Source organism: Macaca mulatta, chromosome 5 (genome assembly GCF_049350105.2).
Source record: "Macaca mulatta isolate MMU2019108-1 chromosome 5, T2T-MMU8v2.0, whole genome shotgun sequence".
Lineage (NCBI taxonomy): Eukaryota > Metazoa > Chordata > Mammalia > Primates > Cercopithecidae > Macaca > Macaca mulatta.
Window position 1 is genome coordinate 156454680 of NC_133410.1, and position 21193 is coordinate 156475872.

The 21193-nt window shown below is 38.8% G+C and overlaps 1 protein-coding gene across 3 annotated transcripts in view; it reads left to right on the forward strand.

The window, feature by feature from the left end:
- The window catches only part of ARHGAP10 (Rho GTPase activating protein 10), a 333388-nt gene that overhangs the window by 148354 nt on the left and 163841 nt on the right, over positions 1-21193 (forward strand). For all 3 annotated transcript variants that reach the window (XM_015139311.3, XM_078002317.1, XM_078002316.1), the window contains one exon: positions 719-813. In XM_015139311.3, the coding sequence (XP_014994797.2) occupies positions 719-813 (95 nt within the window). The remainder of the gene's footprint in view (positions 1-718; positions 814-21193) is intronic.

The following is a 21193-nucleotide window of genomic DNA, read 5'->3' on the forward strand; positions in this document are numbered from 1 at the left end:
ATGCACACCTGTAATCCCAGCTACTTGGGTGGCTGAGTCACAGAGTTGCTTAAACCCAGAGGCGGAACCACTCCAGCCTGGGCATTTAAAAAAAATGATTAAAAAAATAGAGGTTAGTTGCAACTGTGACAGAGCAAGACTGTCCAAAAAAAAAAAAAAAAAAATGAACATTGGTATTGTCTGGCTTAACATTACCATAATCAGTAACGTCTAGAAAATCTTAAGAATCAAGAGAATGGCCGGGCATGGTGGCTCATGCCTATAATCCCAGCACTTTGGGAGGCCGAGGTGGGTGGATCATCTGAGGTCAGGAGATCGACACCAGCCTGACCAACATGGTGAAACCCTGTCTCTCTGAAAATACAAAAATTAGCCAGGTGTGGTGGTACATGCCTGTAATCCCAGCTACTCAGGAGGCTGAGGCAGGAGAATCACTTGAACCTGGGAGGTGGAGGTTGCAGTGAGCCAAGATTGTGCCACTGCACTCCAGCCTGGGCGAAAGAGCGAGACTCCCTTCTCAAAAGAATCAGGAAAATGACAAAAATGTTAATATTTTAGATTCTAAATAGCATTTAAAAAGCCATTTTGAAAGAGGATAGGGTAAAGAGAAGGGACTTAAGATCTTGAACCTTGCTCCCCTGCTCTCCAGTATAGAATGGCTGAGTGTTGATATGCTTATCCTGTAGGTTTTGAGACTGTTCAAAATGATTATTTGCAGGGAGACGGAGAGGTGTTCTTTTTGAAAGAATGCACCAAGAGGCATACTGACTCCATTGACAGAAGGTTTTGTTTCGACATAGAAGCTGCTGATCGGTAAGTTATTGGAATCATTGGACATGGTGAAAGAGTCGTTTTAAAAAAATGATTAAAAAAATAGAGGTTACTTGCAACTGTGATTTCCATGGCCTGGGAAAATGTTACCTTGCTATATTTCCAGGCTGTGTGTTCATTATAAGCCGTTTAGTCTTGGTCACCGGGTTTAGCTATGGGGTGATAGTTTCATCTTGATTTAGTTAGGAGTCATTCTAACCAGGGTTGTCACCTAAAAAATAACTTTGGAGGCCAGGTGCAGTGGGTACGCCTGTAATCCTAGCGCTTGGGGAGGCCTAGGTAGGCAGATCACCTGAGGTCAGGAGTTCAAGACCATCCTGGCCAACATGGTGAAATGCTGTCTCTACTAAAAATACAAAAATTAGCCAGGCGTGGCGGCGCACACCTGTAGTCCCAGCTACATGGGAGGCTGAGGCAGGAGAACCACTTGAACCCAGGGGGCAGGGGCTGCAGTGAGCCAAGATGGTGCCACTGTACTCCAGCCTGTGCGGACAGAGTGAGACTCCGTCTAAAAGGAAAAAAAAATTGCCTTGGAGCTTTTCATTGTTGATCCAAGCCTAATTTGTAGCATGAAGAGAACAATGGCAAGAGGAACTGGGTGACAAAGCTAAAAAGGGGTGATAGTAGCTAGCTATTAATGCAGAACAACATTCATTTGTGCTTGTGGGAGTTTTCAGTGTCTACATCCTGTATGTGATGGAGGGTCTTAGGCAAACTCCTTCTGTTTATTCAAAGATGAATTATTTTTTTTCTTATTGTATGACTTCTAGTTATTTAGTTTTAAAAGAGTCTTTGCCAGAGAGGAAGAAGTAGAAGAGAAAGGTTTGTTTGTCATTATTACGACTTGTCTGGCATTAATTTCTACGTCCTCCAGTAGCATTAAGGAAAATCCTAGTGCACATAGAATATTTGCTTTTTAATGGCTGACAGTACAGTGATTCCTTGCCAGCCCTGGTTTTGGCAGTGATGGTTTTTAGATAAGGCTGTTCTATGTTTGTACAATAAAAGCTTATGAGATTTGTTAAAGCAAAAGCTCAGGTCAGAACCCAGGAATACAAAAGTAATTGATGCTGCTTCCTCTGTTAGATGATACAGTTGAGTCTCTGGGGGTAGTACAGAGAGGGAGGAGCAGTGCTTTTATAATAAATGAATTGAGGACCATTTATTACACATAAAAACAGGCCCTTAAGCACCATGATAATTTTGGCACTACTGTGAAAAGGATGAATGGTTAAATAAGCATTTTGCCAAGATAGGAAAAATATGGAAGAGAATGTCAGTGTAAAAGAGGTTGGATCTTGCTATGTTGCCCAGGCTGGTCTCAAAACTCCTGGACTCAAGCAATCCTCCCACCTTGGCCTCCCAAAGTCATAGGACTACAGGTGTGAGCCAACATGCCTGGCCTAAATTTCAGGCCAATAAGAATTCTTCCAAACTTTAAATAGGGAATCAGTCAGCATAACACAAGTCGAGCATACATCTGTGTGCACACACCCATGGGTAGCACTGGATTCCTCTCTGAGTGCCACTGTCGTCAATGCTTCCGTGTTTTATCTCAGCTGTTTCCTTGCCATAGCTCTCTCAGGTAGTTGTCACTGTTTCCATTTTATGATGAGAAACTGAGGCACAGAGCATTTGAGCAATTTCCCCAAGGTCACGTAGCTAGTGGTAGTTGAAGAGCTGAGATTTGAACCCCTGCATTCTCTACCTAGAGCCCCATATCTTACCTTTTTCTCTTTTCTTTCTTTCTTTTTCTTTCTTTCTTTCTTTCTTTTTTTTTTTTTTTTTCAGACGAGTCTCACTCTTTTTGCCCAGGCTGGAATGCAGTGGTGCAACCTCGGCTCACTGCAACCTCTGCCTTCCAGGTTCAAGTGATTCTTCTGCCTTAGCTTCCTGAGTAGCTGGGATTATAGGCGCACGTTACCACACCCGGCTAATTTTTGTATTTTTAGTAGAGACAGGGTTTCACTATGTTGGCCAGGCTGGTCTTGAACTCTTGACCTCAAGTGATCCACCCACTTCGGCCTCCCAAAGTGCTGGGATTACAGGCAAGAGCCACTGCGCCCAGCTTGAGCCCTACCTCTTAACCACTGTGCTATAAGCCTCTGCAGATCACCATATGGTCAGAATGTGTTCTAAATAATTGACAAAGATGTGTTAGCAGTGCTGTCTACTACAGAATATGTTAAGTGAGGTGAATCTGATTAGTTTTGAAAGCAGGGTACGTCTATAATGCAATTCAATCACTTTAATCATCCAAAGTATCTGGTTTTCTCTGAGACCTTGATCATCCCCATTTTTTTTTTTTTTTTGTTAGCCATGATCCTTGCTATGATTGGAACTACTCTCCACCCCTCAAAGACATTGATGAGGGATTCCTATGGAGGTGCTTACACATATGAAGGATAACACCTGTAGGGAGACTCTTGGAACAGGGGAGGACTTTAGGTCGGTGATCTATTCTGGTGGTTTTCAAGTGCTTTATAGGGAGACCCTCTTTTCAAATAAAATTTCATGTTAATGTATATGTAAAGCAAAAAAAGTGGGTTCCCTTATTAAAGAAGCATAGAGGCCTGAATTCCCCCCCTTTTAGCTTCCCTCTTTTTTCTTGCAGAAGTCTCTAATTTACTTCCATTGAGGTCCACAGCTCCTTTCTGGGAACTCCTGGCAGGGGACCTAATCTAGTTTAGGTGGTTAAAGAAAGGCACACAGAGGATCTGACATGTAAATTCATAACTAAAGGGTTATCTGGAGTCAGCTGGGATTGAGATTCATGTGCCAGGTAGAGTGAATGTCGCATGTGGAGGCCTGGAGACAGGAGAGGGCGTGATGTATTTGAGACACCTAGCGTCACTAGTGCAAGAGCCAGAGAGAATGGGAGAAGAGGCTTGAGATGGGGCAAGGGCCTGAACTTGAAGTGTTTGGACTTAATCCATTAAATAGTTTTAAGCAGGGCAGTAAGTGACAATTATATTTGTATTTCTCAAAGCTCATTCTGGCAGAGTAAGAAAGATGTGGAGGTGGCAAGAGTGGACAAGAGAAAGTCGTTTAAGGACAGGGTGAGAGGGCCAGGATTGGTGTGGTGGCAGTGGAGATGGAGCCAAGTAGGGTAGATCTTTGGGGATAAACGGGATGTTGCAGTTAGAGGGTGAAGGAGCGGGGAAGGTTTCTGGCTTGAGTAGCTAGAGGTACCATTTACTAAGGTGGGAAACAAAGTGGGGGCATAAGGATGGGGGAAGATAGTGAAATTAGTTTGGGTCATTGTATTAGTTAATTTTCATACTGCTATGAAGAAATACCCAAGACTGGGTCATTTATAAAGAAAAAGAGGTTTAATGGACTCACTGTTCCATATGGTTGGGGAGGCCTCATAATCATGGCGGAAGGTGAAAGAGGAGCAAAGGCACATCTTACATGGCAGCAGGCAAGAGAATGTGTGCAGGGAACTGCCCTTTATAAAAACCATTAGATCTCGTAAGACTTATTCACTGTCATGAGAACAGCATGGGAAAAACCCATTCCCATGATTCAGTTACCTCCCACCAGGTCCCTCCCACAACACATGGGGATTATGGGAGCTATAGTTCAAGATGAGACTTGGGTGGGGGCACAGCCAACCCGTATCAGTCATGTTGAGTTAGATTGCTGTGGGTCATTATGAAGAGAAACCTGGGAGGAAATTGGGTACAGAGCTTGGCGGCTGTGGCAGCATTTAATTGGTTATTCATGTTTGACCTCCTGAAACTCTCCATCCTTTTACTTCCCTGACAGTTAACTATTCTGGTTCTCCTCAGATCTCTTGGTCCTCTCCAGTTCAGCTGTTGCTCCTTTAAATGTTTCCATTTCCTATAGTTGTTTTTCTGTATCCATCCATTCTCATGGTTTCACACTGAAAGTATATCTCTCTGTAATACGTAGTTTTCTTACCTTTTTCTGTATTTTGTACTGCTTCTAGAATCTTTAGCTCCTTAATCCTAAAATCTGAGATCTATAATGCTTCCAAATGCAAAACTTTTTTAGCACTGGCATAATGCCACAAGTGGAGAATTCGTACCTGACCTCATATGGTGGGTTGTAGTCAGAACTTTGTTTCATGCACAAAATTATTAAAAATGTTGTACAAAGTTAACTATAGGCTACATGTATAAAGTGTATATGAAACATACATGAATTTCTTGTTGAGATTTGGTTTCCATTCCCAAGGTATCTATCTCATTTTGTAAGTGCAAATATTCTAAAATCCAAAAAAATCTGAAATCCAAAACCCTTCTGGTCACAGGCATTTTGGATAAAGGATACTCAACCTGTGCATTGCCAACTCTGCTCTTTTTACAATTCTTGGTAATTTCAGTATGACTTTAGGTGATCCTTTCAGTGCTTGGCATCTTGATTTGTTAAGTTCCTCTCCTTCAGTGACCTTATTCTTTACTGTACCTCAGCCGTTTTTTCCGGTGTTCATTCCTTAGACCTTGTCATTGCAAGGAACTGCAGTCCTCAGCAATCCGGATTGCAAGACTTTCTCTTTCTGATACCACCTTCTTTCCTAATAAGCACCCTTAGATTCCCCAGTTAAGCCCTACAGTCTATTGTTGTTCGTGCACTCACTTTCTTCCTTAACTGGTTGAAATTTCATAGTCACTCATCACAGTCCCTTTTTAATACCCTTCACTCCGCCGCTTCTTTCTTTATTTTGCTTGTTTGCACAATGCCAACTTACGATTCAGTTCTGCCTTCTCTCTTTCTAGAGTAGAGAAGCAAGTTCTACTGTATTCATGGGATCACTTCAGATACATGACCACTGTCCTCCAATAAGCTATTCATGGTAGCCACTGATCCTTCTGTGTTTTCTTTTTCTTTTTTTTTTCTTTGAGTTGGAGTCTCTGTCACCCAGGCTGGAGTGCAGTGGCACCATCTCCGCTCACCTTAACCTCCGCCTCTCGGGTTCCAGCGATTCTTGTGCCTCAGACTCCTGAGTAGCTGGGACTACAGGTATGTGCCACCATACCTGAGTAATTTTTGTATTTTTAGTAGACGGAGTTTCACCTTGAACTCCTGAACTCAAGTGATCTGCCTGCCTCGGCCTCCCAAAGTGCTAGGATTACAGGCGTGAGTCACCCTGTCTGGCCCATACTGTGTTTCCTTAGTTCCTGTATACTCGCAGTTGAATATTTTTTATTTTCCTCTCTCTCTTAAGCTCTGACACTGCCTCCCTTTCCTGATGACTTTGTGTCCTATTTTGTTGTGAAAATAGAAGCTGTAACAAGAGCTCTTTCCTGCTGTAGACACCCACCTCCACCCTCAGTGCCCAGACACCCTGCCTTTCCTCCCTGCCTGTGGGAGCTGCCTGTGTTCCTGATGGAGGCCAACTCCTCTGTTCAGGTGTTTCCATTTCCTCTTCCCATCCTCTGTCCGCTGCTCCAGGATATTACTCAAGCAACTCTACTTTTTCTTTCTTGTTAACATTAGTTTTGCCTCCCGGCAGCATGTGAAATGCTCTTATTTCATTCATCTTAAAATACAAAAGCCACTACAGCCACCATCACCAATGAAACCACCCTTCCCTTTCATTTACTGCCCATTTTTTAACTCTTATAAACAGCAGCAATTCTTCAAAAAGCTGTTCTATTTATGGCCTCAAATTTCTTTCCTGGCCAGGTGTGGTGGCTCACGCCTGTAATCCCAGCACTTTGGGAGGCCGAGATGGGTGGATCACCTGAGGTCAGGAGTGTAAGAGACAAGCCTGACCAATATGGTTAAACCCCATCTCTACTAAAAGTACAAAAATTAACTGGGTTTGGTGGTGGGCGCTTGTAGTCCCAGCTACTCAGGAGGCTGAGACATGAGAATTGCTTGAACCCGGGAGGTGGAGGTTGCAGTGAGCTGAGTTGGCACCACCGCACTCAAGGCTGGGTGACAGAGTGAGACTCCGTCTCAAAAAAAAAAAAAATTTTTTTTTCGTATTTCTTTCATCTTCTCTTTTGAAGTGTCTACTCAGGCCTTTGTCCTTTCTCTCCACTGTTGAGGTCATCAGTGGTCTCCCTGTTGCTGTACCTGGTGGTCGATTCCCAGTACTCATGGTCTTTTCCTCACAACATCCCTGACATGGCCCATCACTCTCTCCTCCATCACATGCTTGCTTCAAGGACAGCACACCTCCCTCTCACATCTCTGGCTTCTTCACTTTTTATACTCCTTTGCCAGTTCTTAATTTTCCAGATCCCTGGATGTTGGAGTTCTCTCGGGTTCAGCCCTTCATTGTTTTTGCTCTTCACTCACACTTTTTTATGACCTTGTCCAGCCTTACGACTTTATGTGCCATCCGTATGTTGGTAACTTGCAAATTTATTATCTCTACCTGGATCTTGTCCCTGACCTGCAGCTTCTTATATCCAGCTGCCTACTCAGTATTGCTTCCGGGGTGTCTAACAGGCATTTCAAACAGTGTAGATGTAGGGAATGGTGGTGATTGTTCTTTGAAAGTTTTCCGGTAAGTCTTGGGAGTGGGAGGGGGGTAGTTACATTCCTCTAACGTGTTACATAGGTATATGAATTCATTCCTACCATATAGATACTAATATATAAATCTTTATTTTTTCTTAAAAGTTATACATACTTATTTTAAGTCTGAACTTTTTCTAAAGCTCCTTGGTTAACTTGGAAAATAATTTTCTTGGTGTGTTCATATTCTTTAGTCTAAAAGATCAAGCTGCTTTCTAAAAACAATGACAGACCTCCCCACCGCCTTTTAATGGTTTATTTCCTCATTTCTAAACAGAGAAACATCTATTCTGGTTTGCTGTTACTAGTAGATACTGTTTGGGGTCCCTTAATTTCCTGCCATCCCCCACGATCTGTGTCTTAGTTAGTCTCGTGTGGAGCAAAATCTGCTGGCAGGAGGTGAATGTGCTTTGAGATCTGTAATTTTGGGGCTTTGAAAGCATTATTTAGTGAAAAATGTGAATGAGATAGGCTCTTCTCTTGTCTACTTTCCTGATTCCTAGGTAGAATCAGGAATTAGGGAATTATAAGTAATTTGTTCCTTGTCTATTAGATTATGAATTCCATGAGGGTAGGAACACTGTTTTACTTAGTGTTACTTGGTATCACAATACCACGTGTAATGCTTTATACATGGTGGACATTTATCAGATTTGTACGGGATTAAATGAAATTGAATTGTTGCTCAGAAGTGACTGAACTGTGATTAGATTCAATCAAGCAACTGTCAGTCAGCTGTCCTCTTCTTCTGCACCACACCGCTATACTGTGAGCTCTAGTGTCTTCATTCTGCTTCAAGAAAAATAAACCTAACTTGTTGTGGAGTGTGTGGGTATTATAAATGGATTTCTGCTGCAGTTTGTACAAGGTTCGTATTGGGTTCCTTCTTTTTTCTTGAGATGGAGTTTTGCTCTCGTCACCCAGTGTGCAGTGCAATGGCATGATCTCGGTTCACTGCAACCTCTGCCTCCCAGGTTTGAGTGATTCTTTTGCCTCAGCCTCCCAGGTAGCTGAGATTACAGGCACACACCGCCACACCCAGCTAATTTTTGTATTTTTGCTAGAGATGGGGTTTCACTATATTGGCCAGGCTGGCCTTGAACTCCTGACCTCAGGTGATCTGCCTGCCTCTGCCTCCCAAAGTGCTGGGATTACGGGCATGATCCACCACACCTGGCCCTCTTATTGGGTACCTTCTTGTAGCAATTTTGCAGTTGATTGTATATGTCTAATATAAACATATTTTGTCGTCTTTACAAGTATCTGTTTTTGCTATTTTTTTATTTCCTGTGTTGAAAGAGCAGCCTGGTAGCATTTTGAAGTAGGTGATAGCACAGTGGAGCCGGGGCTTGCCTTTGATCTGTGTAGACATAAATCAAGAGCTTTTACTTACTTGTGGCATTATTTCAGATCAGATTTGGTTGCATATAACAGAAAAAGGCAAAATAAACTGGCTTAAATGGGGTTAAAGTTTATTTTTTCTCTTGTTTGGGAAGCCCAGAGGTTGCCAGATCACGGCTGATATAATCCTGATTTCTCTTGAGCATGGTTTAGTTTTATCGCCACTCGAGGCATGAGACAGAATGTGGCACTGTTCCATTTATCACATAGCACTGTCTCTGGTTGTAGAGACACTTTCCAGTGGTTGCATAGACTACTTTTGCTCACAGGCTGGAATGGAGTTATGTGGTTACACCTAGTTGCAAGGGAGGCTTCTAAATCCCAAGGTTGGGAAATTGCTGTCTTTTGTTTTCAGAGGTCCATGTGTTGTTCTAGTACTTTACTATTACTGAGAACCAGTGGGAGAATGGCTAATGGAGGGTGGGGTGGAGCCCAGCTAGCTATTACTACTTTGATTATCAATGGTTAGATGGATGTGTGCTTCATTTTTTTCTCCCTCAATTTACCAAAAGGTTACTTTGAATTTTTCTCAGCTAAGAGACAGCATTTAAGGCCACAGATTTGAAAATCATGTCTGATAAGGGACTTGTTTCTAGAATAAAGAACCATTATAACTCAATAATATATAGACAAGTAACAATGAAATGGTCAAAAGACCTGAATTAGACATTTTTTCAGAGAAAATATACAAGTGGTTGCCTGGGTGCAGTGGCCCATACCTGTAATCCCAGCACTTTGGGAGGCCGAGGTGGGCGGATCGCCTGAGGTCGGTAGTTGGAAACCAGCCTGGCCAACATGGTGAAACCCCGTCTCTACTAAAAATACAAAAATTAGCTGGGTGCGGTGGTGGGTGCCTGTAATCCAAGCTACTCGGGAGGCTGAGGCAGGAGAATCACTTGAACCTGGGAGGCGGAAGTTGCAGTGAGCTGAGATCACGCCATTGGACTCCAGCCTGGGCAACAGAACGAGACTCCCATCTCAAAACAAACAAACAAACAAAAAAAACACACAAGTGGCCAATAAACACATGAAAAATGCTTAATATTGTTAGCTGTTAGGGAAATGCAAGTCAAAACCACAATGAGATATCAGTTTATACCTACTGGGATGGCTATAAATAAAAAGCCAGGTAATAACAAGTACTGGCAAGAATGTAGAGAAATTGAAATCCTCATACACTGAGAGTGAGAATTTAAATGGAATGCTGCTTTGGAAAACAGTTTGGCAGTTCTTCAGAAAATGAAACAACATTGCTATCTGACCCAGAAATTCTGCTCCTAGCTATACATTCAAGACAATTGAAAGCATATGTTTACACAAAAACTTGTGCATGAATGTTGATAGACGCATTATTCATAATAGCCAAAAAGTAGAAACAACCCAAATATCTATTAAGAGATTAATGGCTAAATGTGGTATAGCCATATGATGAAAAATTAATACATGCTACTGTATGAATGACACTTGAGAACATAATGCTAAGTGAAAGAAGCCAGTCATAAACGGCCATGTATATATGATTCCATTTATATGAAATGTGCAGGACAGATACATCTATATAGATAGAAGGTAAATGGGTGATTATCTAGGTCTAGAGGTTTGGAAGGAAATGGGAAGAGATGGCTAATGGGTACAGGTTTTCTTTTTACTTCCTAGGGTGATAAAAATGTTCTAAAATTGATTTTGGTGATGGTTATGCAATTCTGTGGATATGTTACAAGCTGTTGAACTGTACATTGTCAGTGGGTAAGTTTTATGGTGTGACTTACATCTCAATAAAGCTATTTTAAACAATGGAACACAGCTGCAGATAAATACCATAGCTAAAAGAAGGGTCTTAAATCACTATAAACTATCACTACATGACGTCAGCCACATTTCAGAGACCATGGGCTGTGAAATGATTAAGTCACTCATTTTTTTAGGTTGGAGACATTGTATTTTGTATGGATGTTTTTTCCATGGCAAGCTGTAGTCTGTCAGGAGGTGTAGCTTTCTTCCCTGAAGGGTGGAATATCACCCTTCCCCCGCCCCAACAATTGTGTTATATAACATGCTGTTAGCTTCGTTGGCATGCTTGCCACATGCCACTTTGTGCTGTGACCCCCCCACACATTTACTTGATAAATAATTATCCGTTCTGTGAAAGTTCTCCCACACATCGCATTCAGGCACTGCTTAAAGAAAATGCTTCCCGTTTTGTTCTCGTTAATCTGACATTTCAAATATTACATTTGGTTTCATTTTGCCTGGTTCCCATATCACTCTTGAAAGGATGGCAAGATGCTTCTGACTTGTAGAATTCACTTACTTGTATTTTTATGTTGAAGAAGAGAGGAGGAAATCACCTGTGTATCTGAAGCATTAGGTGTTTTAGAGTGATTTTATACCAGCAACTTTATTCAGCATCTGTTTGCATGATGCTGTACCGTTTATCACTTTAAAAGAGTGAGCTAAGAGCATGTTGCCTTCAGAAGCCCATGCAATTTGACTGAATATGAGAATGTTTATGTAACGCATTAATTGTACTAATATTTGTAAGCGTTTTATAGAGCCTCACATCCAGGCACCTAGACAATTGTTGACTGTTTTTGCCACTGAGGGATACAACAATAAACTAGAAACTAAAAGACTTGAAATTAAGGGAACTCATAGACCAGGAAGATTTAGAAGCAAATAACAGTTCAGAGGTCTAAGGTGCTGTGGGAGATGAGCAGCATGGGGGAATGTGGGGTTGGCTGGGAGAGCTTACTGAAGAAAGTGATTTTTTAAACTGACTCTTGAAGATTAGGTAACCAGTTTGGCGACTCAGAGGAAGGGAGGCCCAAGGCAAAAAGGAATCACAGGAAGTATGGAGAACACATGTTGAGATAATCCTTTAAGTCAGAGGTTCTCAACTGTGGGTGATGTTGCTCCCAGGGGACATTGGGCAATATTTGGAGACACTGATATAATGTATTTTAACTGTGTGTTTTGGGGCTGGGGGTTAGAGGAGGGCAGGGAGTTGCTACAGACACCTGGAGGGTAGAGGACAGCTGTACTGTTGAACACCATCTAGGGCACAGGGCAGGCTTCTGCAACAAAATATCATCTGGTCCAAAATGTCAGGAGTGCTACTGTTGAGAAGTCCTAGATTTAATGCATGTGATAAGATAGAGACCCCTGCAAATACTTGTGGAATTGAATGGAAGTAAACTTTTTTTTTTTGAGATGGAGTCTCTCCCTGTCCCCTAGACTGGAGTGCAATGGCATGATCTTGGCTCACTGCAACCTCTGCCATCCCAGGTTCTAGCGATTCTCCTGCCTCAGCCTCCTGAGTAGCTGGGATTACAGGTGTGAGCCACTGAGCCCAGTTAATTTTTGTATTTTTAAATAGAGACGGAGTTTCACCATGTTGGTCAGGCTGGTCTCGAACTCCTGACCTCAGGTGATCCATCTGCCTCAGCCTCCCAAAGTGCTGGGATTACAGTCGTGAGCCACCATGCCCGGCAGGAAGTAAACTTTTAAAATGTAACTTTTTAAATGTAAATTTTTTTATGTAAGTGGAATTATACCTTTTATTGAAATATATATATATTTCAATATATATAGAAATACATTTCAATATATATACAAATATGTATTTCTATATACAGAAATATGTAGGTTTCAATAAATATAGAAATATATATTTCAATATAGAAATATATATATTTAAGTATATGTATTTCAATAAAAAGTAACCATAGCTTAGTTTGGTTATAGTATAAGCAATGAAGTAAAGCCAAATGGAAAGGGTTCTGTGTCTTGACTCTTCCGTGTGATTTGTTCAGTGATGATCAGTTATTCAGGAACTACCAAGATACCAGTGTAGAAAGAAGAGCAAAGAAAGTTATTTTAAAAGAATTTTAGTAGAACTTGCAGAACATGGAGTGGGTAGAATTAGAAACAGCATTTCTAGTATATAGGTATCTGTGTTTTTCATAGAATGTAAGAATTTTCCCTAAAGATGACATTGTTGATGGTGCTGTATTGAAAGACACGTTTTATATTGGCTCTGATATTAAATGGAAATCTGAATTGACATTAATATGGATTTATTTTTAAATTATATGCTGAAGGATATTGGAACGTGGGCCATAGAAAAATTTTTAACTTTTCTGAGTAAAGCCAGGATAAAATGTTTTGTACAAGAGTTTTTGTGGAGATACATTTTTATTAATCTTGCATAAATACTTTGGTGTGGGAGTGCTCAGGTATGGTATATGTATGTTTGACTTTTCAGGCAATTAAGGTTACAAAGTAATTTTACCCTTCCACCAGCAATGTATGAGAGTTCCATTTGCTCCACTTCCTTACTAACCTTTAGTTATGTTAATCTTTTTTATTTTAGCCAATTTTGACTAGTGATGTTGAGCACTTCTTCCTGTGCTTATTGGCCATTTATGTTAATTCTGTCATGAAGTGTCTATTAAAATCTTTTGCCCATTTAAAAATTGTGTTGTTGGTCTTTTTGTTATTGAATTGTAGGAATTCTTTAGAAACAAATCATTTACCACATATAATGTGAATATTTTCTCTGATCTGTGGCTTGCCTATTTTTTTTCTTCAGTGTCTTTTGATGAGAACATGTTAACTTGAATTTATCGGTTTAAAAAATTTTATTAGGGTTTTTTGCATCAAGATTTTTTTTTTTTTTTTTTACTCTGAGGTTTTGAATAAATTTCCCCGTGTTTTCTTATAAAAGCTTTATAATTAGTCCATGACTCATGAAGATTTTTGGGGGATGTATGGTGTGAGACATGAGGGTTGAGGTTTATTTATTTTTTCCACAGGTAAATAGCCAGTATTTACATCACCTTTTATTGATAAAGACTTTCCTCTCATTTAATTGTTTTGGCATCTTTCTAAAAAATCACTTGACTGTGCATCTGTAGGTCTATTTCTAGATTATTCTGTTGCATCTCTTTGTTCTTTTGCCAGTAACACACTTACCTTGATTATTGTATCATTAGTCAAGTGGTACAAGTCCTCTGTTCTTTGTAAAACAATTTTGGCTACTGTAGGTCCTTGGTGTTTCTATATAAATTTTAGAATTAATTTATTTTTACAAGAAAACACGTAAACCCATAGGTCAATATTGTGAATACAGAACCTTATAGTTCATGAACTTGATTTTCTGTTTATTTAGATTTTCCGTTTATCCCAGTAATGTTTTACAGTTTTCAGCATAGAAGTCGTGGGCATTTTTTTTTTGGTGTTAAATTTTCCTGAATATTTTATGTTTCTGCATGATAATTTAAAATATTTGTTTTACCTTTAATTTCCAACTGTTCACTATTAGCATGTAGAAACACACTTGGTTTTTGTATCTTACAATATTGCTAAGTGCACTTATTAGTTCTATTAGTTCTGGCAGTTTCTTTAGGATTTTTAAATGTACACAGTGCTTTTCTTTTTTTTTTTTTGTATATGATAAAAACAGCATTAGGGCCAGGCATGGTGGTTGACACCTGTAATCCCAGCACTTTAGGAAGCGGAGGCAGGAAGATCACTTGAGCTCAGGGTTAGAGACCAACCTGGGCAATATGATGAGGTAATGAGACTTTGTCTCTTTAAAAAAAGAAAAAAAAATTAGCCAGGTATGGTGGTGTGTGCATGTAGTCCCAGCTACTCAGGAGGCTGAGATGGGAAGACAGCTTGAGCCCAGGAGGTTCAAACCTAAAGTGATCCATAATCGTGTCACTGTACTCCAGCCTGGGCAACAGAGCGAGACCCTGTCTCAAAAAAAAGACAGCTTGATTTCTTCCTTTCCGATCTGTGTGCTTTTTAGTTTTTTTACTTGCCTGCCTACACTGCCTGAGATTGCCTGTAAAATGTTTGACAGAAGTGGTGTTATTGACCATCTTACCTTGTTCCTGATCTTATTAGGAAAAGTGTTCATTATTTTACTTTAAAGTGTGACATTAGCTGAAAATTGCTTGTAGATGTCCTTTTCATTTTGAGGAAGTTTTTATTCCCAGTTTTAAGCATGAATTGGTTGGAATTTTGACAAAATGTTTCTCAGTGTCTATTGAAATCATTAAATATGTTTCTTTAATCTTTGGATATATATTACACTGAATTTTGTAAGTTTACCTCACATTCCTGAGATTAAACTCTACTTAGTCATGATGTACTAGCTTTTTGTACACTGCTTCATCCATTTTGCTAGTATTCGGTTAAGGATTTTTACATTTATGTTCATGAGAGATATGTGTGTTATGATCTTCATTTTTAGTGTCCTTGTCTAATTTTGGTACCAAAGTTTACGATGGCTACAGAAGAGTTGGGAAGTTTTCCCTTCACTATTTTTTCGTAAGTGTGTCATATTGGTATTAAGTGTTTGAGGTAATTCACCTGTGAAGCCATCTTTGGCTAGAGTTTTCTTTGTGAGAAGTTTAAAAATTTTTAATTCATTTTATTTAGAGGATATAATGATATTCAGATTTCCTGTTTTTCTTGGGTTTTGATAAATTGTGGTTTTCAAGGAATTTATTTTCTCTAAGTTGTTGACTTTATTGGCATAAATGTCATATCAACTTGTTGCTCTCATACCTATAGGATTTATGATGGTAACTCTTGTGCTTGGTACGGATTTTTGTTTCCTATTTTCTTGATAGAGGTTTATCAATTTTGCTAATATTTTCCAAGAATCCATATTATCCACTTTTTATTTTATTCATTTCTGAATTTCTTTTTTTTAAACTTTGCATTTAATTTGTTTTTCTTTTCATTCCCTAAGTTAGCACATATCATTAATTTTACACCTTATTTTTGAGGTGGGCATTTGAATCCATACATTTTCTAAGGACTATTTCAGCTTGCATTCCACAAATTTTGATTTGCTTTTATTACAATTCAGTTAAAAATAATTTATTTCCTTATGTGATTAGGCTATAGATTGAAAACATGTGGTATTTAGAAGTGTGTTTTAAAAATTCCAAATGGTTGGAGATATTCCACATGTCATATTATTGCTTTTTTTCTACTTAAGTACTCTTGGTCAGAGAAAACACAGTTTATATTCTATCAATATGTATCGAATATTGAAAGGATTTTTTTGCATGTGTGCCTATTGTCTTAATGACCCTTTTATGAAATATCTCTCTGTGCTAATAATTACCTTGAAGTCTACCTTCTAATAGTAATATAGCTACACTTGCTTTCTTATGCTGTTTGTACAGCATATCTTTTTTCATCCTTTTCCTTTTATCTGATTCTTTATGTTTAAACTTTTTTTATAAACAGCTTATAGAGTTCTGTTTTTAAAAATTATGTTAGCCATTGCTTTTTAATCAGAGTTTTAGTTTATATGTAATAATTATTTTATTATTATTATTATTTTTTAGAGATGGGGTTTTGCTATGTTGCCCAGACTGGTCTTGAACTCCTGACTTGAAGCCATCTTCCTTCCTTGGCTTCCTAAAGTGTTGGGATTACAGGCATGAGCCACTATGCCCAGCTGATCCATATATAACTTTTGATATGTATGGGCTTAAATCTGCCATCTTGATTTTGATTTCTAGTTTCCATGTTTGCTTTCTTTCGTTTTTTGCTATTGCCTTTTCTATTGATTTTTAGTTAGGCCTTTTAGTGTATTTTTCAGATAGTGTCTCAGAGTATAACATGCATTTAAAAATAATCATAGTATCTGCCTTCTCAAAAATAAAGACCCTTAGAACAGTGGACGACTTCCAATCATCCTTTTGCTGTCTGTGCTCTTGTTATTATCTATTCTAATTCTACATACACTATGAATGTGGGAACTACATAGTATTTGAACTACATATGTTATGAAGTAATTATACATGACTACTTTTACTTCATGAAATCAATAATCAGTGGTCTTTTAAAGAAATTTACTGTTTATTTACATACGGGTATATGCATACATATGGGTGCAACTGTTTTGACCAGATTTCTTTTTTTTTTTTTTTTTTTTTGAGATGGAGTCTTGCTTATATTTGTCCTTTCTGGTTTTCTTTATTCTTTTTTGCAAAACTGGATTTTTATTTTGTTGCATTAGGCTGCCTTTAGTTTGAGCATTTCTTATAATGCAGGTCTGCTAGAGAAGACTTCTTTCCTGTTTTGTCTGTGTGAAAATGTCTTGTATATTGCCTTCATTTTTGATGGATATAGAATTATTTTCATAGATTTCCCCTTATACATTTTAAAGAAGTCATTTCATTGTCTTCAGGCTTCCATTTATTTTCTGATGATAAGTTATCCATTTTTCTTACCAGTCTCTCTTCTCTCCTCTGTCGTCTTTTTCTCTTGCTGCTTTCAGGATTTCTTTTTAAATAATTTTAAGTTTTTTTTTTTTTTTTTTTTTTTTGCCTTGCCCAGGGTTCCATTGAGGTTCTTGGATGTGTAGGTTTGATATTTCTTACTACCAGGTTTAGAAAATCTTAGTCATTATCTCTTCAAATGTTTCCTCCATTTTCTGTTTATTTTTTGGGATTCGAATTAACTTAACGTTAGAGCATTTGATGCTGCCCCTGGAGATTTCAGATTCTCTGTTTCAGTTTTCCCACCTGATTTCCATTTGTGTGTGTTTGGATCATTTCTCTTGACCCATCTTCAAAACCATTCAGTAAGTCTCTAGGAAGTTTCAAACTTTCCCACATCTTCCTGTCTTCTTCTGAGCCCTCCAAACTGTTTCACCCTCTGCCTAGCTTATCTTTAGAGAGAAAGAGAGATAGGGGTGGGGTGGGGTGGGTTGGGGAACCGCCAAACACTTTTAAACCACCAGATCTGGTGAGAACTCACTATCAGGAGAGCAGCACGGGGGAAACCACTCCCGTAATCGGATCACCTTACAACAGATCCCTTCCTCGACATATGGGGATTACAATTCAAGAAACACTCCAGGCAGGCCATGCCATCTCTGAGTAGGACACAGGCTAGGTGGATATGAGCAGCCCCTCAGATCCACCACAGGGCGGTCTCTCGGTCCTGCTCTCAGACTTCCTCATGAGCACTTGGGATCCCACAGACAAGAGTTGGAGGGCGGGTTCAGACTCACTTTGTGTCTAGGACTCCTAGGAATTCTAAACCATCACACCAGCCTATGTTCTACCTTTAAAATTTTGTTAAAATTCCACTGTTTTGTCTGTGATGATTTCCTGTTTGTCTTGCTGCTCCACCATGGATGAAAGCAGCTGGGGTGTGTGTGGGGGTGTGTGTGTGTGTGTCTGTGTGTGTGTGTGTGTGTGTGTCTGTGTGTGTGTGTGTCTGTGCCTATGCGCCTGTGTCTCTGTGTCTTTGTATTCTGTCCAGGGAATGGTTTGTCACTCTTTGGATTTTCATTCATTAGGTCTTTTTTACATCTTTGCTCTTAAATGAGTTTTTGTAAAACAGTGATTTTATAGGTTCTCCATCTTGTTCTTACTGGTAGAGTGGGAATGATGTTCTCTCATAATTTTTTTACATTCCAGATGGGAGCAACAGTTCTCTAATGATTAATAGCTTGTAATCACTTTCATTGGTATATATAATCTTCTGACTGTCATTGCTCATGTGCTCTGTTTGAAACTTTTTTTTTGGTGGACAGAAGAAAGAAGTTACTATAAAGGCTTGACCTTGAGTAAAACTAGTCAACATGCTTTTGTTATCTCTGGAAAAAATGCATGATTCATAGATTTATACTTTGTTTTTTTCCCAGAAACCCTATGAGAAACTGATTACATTTCTATAACTTTAAAAACTTTTTTTTGGCTTCAGCAGTTTCCCCTTCTCATAATAAAATGTAGGGCAGAACTTGTTACATGCTGGTTTGGTTTTTTTCTTTTTCCTTTTCAACATTCCTCTTAGGAAAGCAATAGAATATTCCTGATTGTTACCATTATAAGTTTTGGTACCTGCTTCTTTGTTTATTCACTTAATAGCTCCTCTATTTACAATAATGTCTCCTTAGACTTGTGAATGTTTCTCTCTGCTTTTTTCTTTGTGTATTTTCCAAATTTATAAGCTCAGTAATCTGTCACTTACAACGCAAGGGTAAAACCTGTCTCCTACATGGTTTGATAGAGCTATAGAACATGCAGTTGAAAGAGACTTAAATAGATATGGAGTGAAATGTAGAATACAGATAATAGGCAGTTTCTTATGCTTGGGCTCAGGGTAGTGCCTGATTGGTAATAGCATGTATTTGTATTTGCATTTTTTTGAATGAATGAATGAAAGAAAGAGGTTGAGATGCTGATTATGATCTTAAGTTCTTTTATTCTTAGGAATTCTTTTAGAAAGAATTTATGAATTTAAGAACTTGTTTGTTTCTTCAGATTCCAATTCCCAAACTTACATACTACAGATAATAAGTAGGGTTTTAGATAAAGATTATCCTGGCAGCTTGCCCCTTTTCACCTGGTTTGTTTTTTTCCTTCATGAAATTTATACTTTTGCCTTTGTATTCATCAGGAATCAGTTCTGATTTGCTGTGTGTGATGAGTTATCCAGAGCTTAAAATGGTATCTGGAAGTCAGTAGGTACTCAGATTGTAGTTTGGTTGAAATGAATTATTAGGTGAGTAAGAAAATGGCAGTGTTCTCAGATGAACCGGTATAATCCATTGCAGCAATATGGTTCCAACAACCCCCAATCAGAACTTTCTCAGTTCTAATTCTTGCTCTAATGGAGTCACTAATGTTGTCTTAGCTCCTCCATCAAACGAATATATGATTGGTATTTTTTCCCTCCTTCCTTCCTTTCCACACTTCTCTATCTATAAATAAATTAAAAACAACAACAACAACAAAAAACCGCCTTGAGACAGGTTCTTGTTATTTTGCCCAGGCTGGTCTCAAACTCCTGGGTTCAAGCAATCCTCCTGCCTCAGCTTCCCAAAGTTTGTTTTTTATTTAAATGTGAATAATCCAATATACTTTGTAAAGTTTTCTGTTCTTTACTATTCTGAGATTTCACCGTATTTCCTTTACATCCATTAAATTTTATTAATAAAATACATCCTTTGTTTCCAAAACTACAGAATTTTTATGTTTTGGTTTAACAGTGTGATGCTGTTGATTCTGCAGTTTGAAATGTGTCTAGTGTTTCTCAAAGTCTCGTTCTTTCTTGGTGATGTCCTAGCAATTGATTATTAGAAAAGAACAACTTGAGAAATTCGAAATGGTTGAAACATGTTCTAGCACACGTTTTATTTTTCCAACGCTAATGCTTTAGAGGCAGGGAGTCAGTAAATAGAAAATGAATATGAGCAGTCTTTGTGAGAGGATGGGAACCCAGCCTTACCTAATACTGGTGGCTGATCCCTTTAATGTAAAAGTAATGCATTGCAAGTGTGAAGTGTTCTGAAGAATGTGTAGTGTGATGAGTTAATTCTCAATAGTGGAACTGTTTTGAGTTATTGTTACATTATTTGCCAGAATATAAACAAAGGGAATTCTTTCCTTGTGGATGATCCATTTCTACTTAATCTCTCATCTTTCAACAAATTGTTCTCTGCTGCCTTCCACAAAGGGCTGTGTGGCTCAAGTTTGAATCATTGTGCTTGGAGGCAAGACATATAATAATACTTTACTTTTTATGCTTCTTTGGATTTTTATCAGAAATAATATGGCTGTTTGATCTGAAGCATGATAATTGGTTTTTCCCTTACTTCAGTATTTATACTTCTAGTCATAACGCTTTAAGCCCTTCATCATTCAACAGTTATTTCTGTGTTTTAGGTTACTAGAATCAGTCATTCTTCTTCCTGTCCAGCATCTCTATTTGCTGCTGTATGTGTCACTGGTGAAGAATATACAACCATCTATCTTGAGTTAGTATTATTTTTCCTCCACATATGAGCATCAGTGGAAAACTTTAGGGGAAAACAAAAAGGAACTAGAGAGGACAAGGAATTTCCTGAGACTCATGGTCTGACTTTGAGAGTGTATTAGGTCCTTACTTGCTACATTGGTTCATGGTTGTCACTGATTTCCTTTACTAGTTACTGATGGTATATTGTAGTTGACCTGTCTTCTATTTGTTATTCTTGGAGCAACAGCTTTCATACTTATCATTTTGTTGCCCATGGCATGTAGAAGCACTTCTGGAATATTTCCCGAGCACCTTCATTGTTTCTTTTTTCATTTTTGCCATTCTGTATCATCCTTTTAGTCTTTTAATATTTTTTTTTACAGTCAAGTCTTACCTATCTTCAGTCCATTCTCCACGCAGCAACCAGACTGTTCATGTACAATTTTAACCTGATCTGGCTATTCCCCTACTAAAAACCTTTAGTGGCACTTAGGATAAATTAAATCCTTAGCATGGTGTATTAGTTCATTTTCACACTGCTACAAGAACTGCCTGAGATTGGGCATTTTATAAAGAAAAGACGTTTAGGCCGGGTGTGGTGGCTCAAGCCTGTAATCCTAACACTTCAGGAGGCCTAGGCAGGCCGATCACCTTGTCAGGAGTGACCTGGTCAGGAGTTTGA